Source organism: Cervus canadensis, chromosome 11 (assembly GCF_019320065.1).
Source record: "Cervus canadensis isolate Bull #8, Minnesota chromosome 11, ASM1932006v1, whole genome shotgun sequence".
NCBI classification, from domain to species: domain Eukaryota; kingdom Metazoa; phylum Chordata; class Mammalia; order Artiodactyla; family Cervidae; genus Cervus; species Cervus canadensis.
Window position 1 is genome coordinate 51205731 of NC_057396.1, and position 7255 is coordinate 51212985.

General features: G+C 51.2%; 1 protein-coding gene across 1 annotated transcript in view; it reads right to left on the reverse strand.

Annotated features, from left to right (window-relative positions):
- The window catches only part of LOC122449330 (guanylate cyclase D-like), a 41455-nt gene extending 35687 nt beyond the window's left edge, over window positions 1–5768 (reverse strand). The window contains 5 exon segments of the mRNA XM_043480850.1: window positions 715–851; window positions 854–1009; window positions 5107–5133; window positions 5136–5222; window positions 5225–5768. Coding sequence (XP_043336785.1) covers window positions 715–851; window positions 854–1009; window positions 5107–5133; window positions 5136–5222; window positions 5225–5768 — 951 coding nt within the window.
- Window positions 5769–7255: the final 1487 nt, after the last annotated feature.

A 7255-nucleotide genomic window follows, 5' to 3' on the forward strand; every position in this document is an offset into this window, starting at 1 on the left:
GAGCAGAAGGGTTGGAGATGGGAATCAGAGGAACTGAGTTGAAGACAGAAAAATGGAGGCAAAAGAGACACAAGAGAAGGAGAATCAACAAAGTGGCCAAGAGAGTGAGAGACATGAGAAAGAAGTGAGATGGACAGACAGACAGACACACACACACACGCTCACACACACACTCAAGCTCACACACACACACGCTCACACACATACATATGCTGTTACACACACACACATACTCACACACACATGCTCACACACACACGGCTCACACACACACATGCTCACACACACACATACTCACACACACACTGCTCATACACACATACATGCTCACAGACACACATGCTCACACACACATGCTCACATGCACACGCTCACATACACACATGCTCACACACATATTCACACACATATATGCTCTCACACATACTCACACACACACACGCTCACACACAAACATACACACACACTGCTCATACACACATGCATGCTCACACACGTGCATGCTCTCACACACACATGCTCACACACACACATGCTCACACACACACACATCTATAAGAGATAGAAAGAGACAGACAGACCAAGACACTGTCAGATAAGGCACAGGCCATGTGCCCACAGTGGAGAAGGAACCGGTTGCCAGGGGGGTGAGGAACGCTCACACCTGCCTGCACCCTTGCCCCTTGGGTCCCGTGAGGGTCTGCGCTGACCTACCTGCTCTGGCTCCAGGTGCACACTCACCTCTCCATCAGCCCTGGCAGCTTCAAAGCCCATGTCTCTGAGGCTGAACTCCAAGCTGATGGTCAGCACTGCATCGTATGCCTCCCACAGGGGCCCGCTGGTGCCCAGGCCCGATAGGAGCAGTTACGGTAGGGCAAGGCGAAGAGCAGCGTGTCATAGGGCAGGAAGACCAGCCTCCCATCTGTCAGGCCCTGGGCCCATGCCTTGCTCAGCAGGGCGGTCTGCTCGGAGCCGCCCAGGAGTGCTGAGGGCATGCACAGCACCACAACTGGGGGAGAGGCCGGGGCTCACCCTCCAGGCCTTCCCCAGGCTTCTGTGGCCCTGGAGAGCAACTGCAACTTGCGGTCCACCCGGCCCCCTTTGCTGTCCCTCTCTTCCTCCCACCCCCTCAGTCTGGTGCTTAGTTGCACAGTCATGTCCAACTCTGCGACTTTATGGACTGCAGCCCGCCAGGCTCTTCTGTCCATGGGATTCTCCAGGCAAGAATACCGGAGTGAGTTGCCATGCCCTCCTCCAGGGGAATCTTCCCAACCCAGGGATCGAGCCCAGGTCTCCTACATTGCAGGCAGATTCTTTACCGTCTGAGCTACCCGGGAAGCCTCAGTCTGAGGGAAAGAGGAATTTCCCCTTTATCTGATGCTCTCGCAACAATCACAGCCAAGGCTGATAAATCCGGGTTTAACCTGGTGAAAAAAAAATCCCCTCAGCTGAAGACAAATTTATATTAATATGTCCCTTCCAATCTTCCCACCAAGTAATTCTGACCAAATTTTCACCCTTCCTGTGCCCCACTGGCTCTGAAAATTGCTAATATTTACTGACATCTTGTTATGTGTTGTCCTAAAGTACTTTAACAAACATTTACGTGTTCAGTTAACAACAATATGAAGAAGTATATTCAGGACTTCCCTGGTGGTCCAGTGCCTAAGACTCTGTGGTCCCAGTGCAGGCGACCCAAGTTCTTATAGGCCACAACTAAAGATCCTGCATGCCACAACTAAGACCCAGCACAGCCAAATAAATAAATAAAAATAAATATTAAAGAAAAGAAGTATGTTCATCATTATCTCTACTTCCAGATGAGTAAACCAAGGCACAGAGAGGTTAAGGAGTTGCCCCAGGATACACAGCTACCAGGGTGAGAGAACCAGTCCTGGAACTCAGGAAGGCTGGCTCCCAACTTGTAATCTTTTTATGGTTTAACATTTAAAAAAATTTTAGATAATTCATATATCATAAAATTCACCTTTTAAAAAGGGTATAACTCAATAGTTTTATATACAAGGTTATGAAACTACTACCACTATTTAATTCTAGAACCTTTTCATCAACCCAGAAAGAAATCCTATACCCAATACTGGTCACTCCCTATTTCTCTTTCCTCCTAACCCCAGGCAACCACTAATCTACTTTCTATCTCTATGAATATGCCTCTTCTGGACATTTCATGTAAATAGAATTGTACAATATGCAGCCTTTTAAGTCTGGCCTCTTTCAGTTAGCATAATGTTTTCTAGGCTCACCCATGTAATAGCCTATGTCAGTACTTTATTCATTTTTACCGTTGCACAATATTCCATTGTATAAACAGTTTGTTTATCCATTTATCATTGGCTTGTAACCTCAACTGTGGTTCTGAGAGGCATCCTCGAGGTCTGAGCAGACATGAATACATTCCCCTTGGCCTGTGTAACAGAAATGAAGCCCATGATCATAAAGCAGGTAATTCCATCCCCAAGCACCCAGGACAGAAGAGAATCCTGCCCAAAATAAGGGCCCCATGTAGCTACCCAAGTAAAGGTTTTTGTATCTTGGGTTCCTGACAAGGGTTATAACCCCTGCCAAAAAAGGGCCACCACTTGTTTTGGCTAGGGCCAGGTTCCTACTGAAATTGCTTCTCCAGAAAAATCCAGGAATATGGAGCCATCAAGAAAGGCCAAGGTTCTCCATGCTAAGGAGGGATTCTTATCCAGGAATAGGGGGCCTTTGTGTAGAAGACGGAGCCAGGAACCCTGGACTCTGCTGACTCCTGGGTGGCCATGATATGTGGACTATGGCCTCAAGCCACCCCTCTCTGGCCCCCAAATAGTGGGTAGGGCCCTGGGAGAAATATCCACCAAGACTGAATGGAAACAAAACCGGGACTATCTTGGTCCCCTCTCCTCTTCCCTGCTTCTCCTTTCAGCTTCTCCTTTCTCTTGAGGCACTTTTCTTCATGTGGCCACAAGGGAGAGCTACTCCACACAACAGGTTAAAAAGGTTGAAAAGATCAAAGTCCACATTGATTACAGTCAAACCCTTTATCTGCAATAGTCCATCTCATCTTCACAACCCCATGAAGTAAGGGCTTTCATTAAGGTCATGTCCCTGACAAGGAAACTACTGCACAGAGAGGTTTAGTGACTTGCTTGAGGCCACACAGCTGGTAGGAAACGGGTCCAGGAGCGGGATCTCGGTAATCTGATTTCAGAGAATGTGCCCCTAACCACTCTGCCTTCTGGTCACCACCATGGCTGGAACTCAACCCCTACAACAGGAGTGGAGCAAGAGTCTACTGAGGCTTCCCCATCCACTTCCACCGTGCTCCAGCCACACAGAAAAGAACATGTTCATCCTCGTAATCCTGCTACCAGGCTCCCTCCATTCCTTTGCTTTAGCTGACCTCTCTGTCAGTAGTTCCTCCCCCTGGTTTCCATCTGCCATCAGCTTCCATTTTCAGGCCCTCCCCTGGCGTCACCTCCTCTGCAGATCATGCCCCGCAGGCTCTGGGCCGTATCCGCATCTATCTCCCGCCAGACTCAGCTCGCCCTGCTGGTGCCCGGCCAGCTCCTCTCTGTGTCCCCAGAGCCCAGCGAGGATTATGCACAGGATAGTGCTCAGTGACTGTGTTTGAGTGAAGTGGGTACAGAGCCCTCGAGCCTGCGAAATAGGTCTCATTAGCCCATTTCCCCTCTTGTCAAACTGGGCTCAGAGAAGCCTGTCTTGAGGGGCGGCGGGCACATCTGGGCCAGGCCTCCCCCTCCACTCAGCTCTAACTCACTGCAGGTCTCACGAGCTCAGAGGCTGCCCACCCTGGCCCTCCTCGCTGGCACCGGCCTCGCATTCCAAAAAGATAGAACACAGCGCCTGGTCTTTGTGGCTCTCAAACTGTTGCCAGCGCCACAGAGAGAAGCACATTTTAGCTTGGTGTGCTCTCAAAGCTGGGAATAGGAAAGGAGTAGCTCAGGAAACTGGAAGTTTCGCAGAGTGACACTTTCCCCAGCTGTCTGCCCTCCATCCTCACGTTCACCACTTTATCCTGTCCTAGTCAGTTCCATTCTTGTCCCTCTCTTTCTGTTTCAGTCGCTTCCTTTTTTTTTTATTTGTAATGTTTGTCTTTTTTTTTTAGATTTTAATTAATTTCTATTAGATTCATTTTGTACAATATATTTTTTTAAATTATTTTTTTTATTTTTTGGTGATGCCACGTGACCTGCGGTACTAGGGATCAATCCTTCATCCCCTGCATTGGAAGCACAATTCTTAACCACTGGACCACGAGGGAAGTCTCCGGCAATGCTAGGCTTGATTCACTAAACTGGTTTCTTGACCAAATGGCCATGACCCACAGCTTGTAAAAGCTCTAGTTCAGATGAACACTAAGCATCTTCTGTCTTTCAGAGGCTACCACTCCCCTACACCCCACCCCACCATGGCTCTCTGTGCCCAGCTACTTACTTAAAGACAGGCCAAGTGCCACCTCCTCCAAGAAGCCTCCTTCCTCCAGGGCCCAGCCCCATACTCCTGTTGTTCGCCAAGCCTCCACTCCCTGGGGTGTCCGTGACGTCTATCATAATCTCCTGCTTATACACCTGTGTCTCCATCACTCAGTTGTCCCCTAGAGAAGCCACTGTCTATCCCATTCATCAGGCAACCCAGCTCCCAGCAGAGCAGGGACTTGATGAATGCAGGAAGTCTTCCATCAGTCAACAAATCCATGAAGGTTCTGACTCTAATTTCAAGAAACTAAGAATGGCTTTAACACCCTTCCTGGGGCTCAGGTCCTACTACACTCTCTTTTTCTTCGTTCTACCAGGGAAGAACCAAGAAAGCCCTTGGCTCCCACTCCACAAGTGACACATACACTGGAACTCAAACTCCAGCTGTGCTGCTTGCCAACTGTGTGACTTGGGTCTGCTACATACCTTTTCTGAGCTGCAAAGTGCAGACAGCAGCAGAACTTTTAATAGCTCACAGGGCTGCTCTGGGGTTAAATGTGAGCCTGTTGTCAAGGGCTCAGCCTAGTGTCTGATACAAGAAAACTCCCCATCACCAGCCATGTGAAGTCTGGGCTAGGGTAGGAGGAAGGCACCCACATACACTTACTTTTCAGGCCATCCACACTGCAAAGGGCTTCAGGACCTCCGTGGCCCCCTGCTCCCCAGGTCCCAGAGAGGTCACCAGCCCCACAGGGAGCCCATGTGTCCTGAGAGTCATGGCCGGGCAGTAGCCAGCCAGAAGTCCTGGTGGGAGAACACAATGGCCACGTGAGCCCAGTCAAAGTGTCTCATGACAGACAGCAGCACGCAGACTGCCGAAGGCAAGGTGGGCACCAGCTCACCTCCTCCCCCTGCATCCCCACAAGCCCAGGAAAAGAGGGTCTTGCCCTGGCCTTGGGCCAGCACAGCTGCAGCTGGGCAGTAACCAGGATTGACAGGGCCCACGAAAGCAGCCACGGTGTACTTGTGGGCCAGGAATGTGGCCAGGGCACTAGGGCTGTCACAGCCTGTGGGAAGAACCACGGAAGCCAGGCGTGAGCCCAGCATTAGTGAGGGGTTCTGGGTGGCTTGGTCTACAGCCAGCTGGGCAGCCACACTGGGGTGGGCCTGGGCAAAGATGGAGTCACAGTCCCAGGGACCCAGCACCCCCAGAGTGAAGGTCTCTGTGCCCCAGGCCAGATCAGGGAGGGAGCCAGCCCACAGGAGAGCACCCCAAAGCAGCAGAGAGAGAAGTGGCGGGGAAGGGACTGTGCTCGGATGGCTGAGCATGGACCCCCATAGGCCCGGGCGGAGTTGGCAGGCCTTTCCTTGCAGCAGTGTCTGGGACCGATCTTCAGGATATAAGCCCTCCCACAGTCCTGGGAAACAGGGGTAAAGACAAGGCTTGCTTTCCAGCATTCCTGGCCGGTGCTTCCTGCATGACTTTGAGGCAGACACCCCTCCTGCCCCCAGAACCTCAGCCTCTTCATTGACTGAAAAAATGAGGGATTCAGATCCTTGATGCCCAAAGACCCCCAGATCTGGGGACCTAAACCTCCTTCCCAGAACTGGCTCACAGCCTGCGATGCTCCCACTCAGTCCTAGACTGGAGTGTGGACTCTGGAGTCAGAGCCAGCCAGACCCGCTCACTGCTTCCCATCCTTGTGGCCCTAGGCCAATCTCTGAAGTTCCTGAGGTTTATTTTTCTCTTCTGTAGAATGCAGATGATGGAACCTACCTTGTGGAGTTATTGTGATGGTTAAATGACACACGGTGAAGCACGTAGCACAGTCCCTGGTACTTCTATGTTCAATAAATCTTACCTCTTTCAACCTATTATTATTTCTTCCTTCACCCGTCCTCCAAAGTGGGCCAAGTTCTCCCTCTGAACCTCCCCTGCCTCTCACTTCTCAAACCCAGCACCATCCAGAGCACTTAACTCTGCAGGACTCTGAGGGCCACACGGCACAAGCAGTGCCTGGGTCTGGGTAGCATCCCCTTGTGTGTTTGTGGCTCGAGGGGCTACAGTGGGGATGGTCATTGCAGTGAGTAGATAAGTGAGTAGGCACTTATTAGATGGAATAGTTATCATTATCACCACCACTGTCATCACTGTCGTTGGATCTCTGAGGGAGGCAAATGTACCATGGGGTAGAGACAGATGGATAGGGGAGTGAAGGCCTGTGTTGCAGTCCTGCCCCTGCCCCATTCATAACCTCAGCCTCCCCATCTGTAGAAGAAGACAGCTTGCCAGGCTGGCCAGCTCTGAGCCCTCCTGGCTTGTGATGCTACATTTCTTCATCTCAGAGGCCGGTGACTCGGGGAGGGCTGTTTGTCCACCAGTCTCTGAGGGACCCTCTGTACACTCCCTCCTCTTCTGCGGTGATGCTCTAAGTGGTCTCTCTCCTAGCATCCTGCCCCAAGGGATGAACCCCTCGGAGCAGCTGGGTTTGTCCTGGGCTCACAAACAGTGAATCACTTCCGGGTGGGAACATAGGCATATGCTTCCAATACTGATGACAGGCACCTCTCCCTTCAACCTCTACCTCCCGAAGCACCTGTGATCCACTGCTTTACCTGGTGCTTCTAGAGGCCCTGAGGAGAGATCGCTCATCTTCCTTTTGGGGTGAGGGGTGGGGGGACTGACTCTGGGCAGGGCAGCAACTTGCCCAAGTTCTCACCAAAAGTTAAGGCTGAGTGGAGACGAGCCAGGCTCCCACCTCCCAGTCAAAGACAAAAATCACCTCTTTTATTGAACACTTAGAACATCAGAGCTG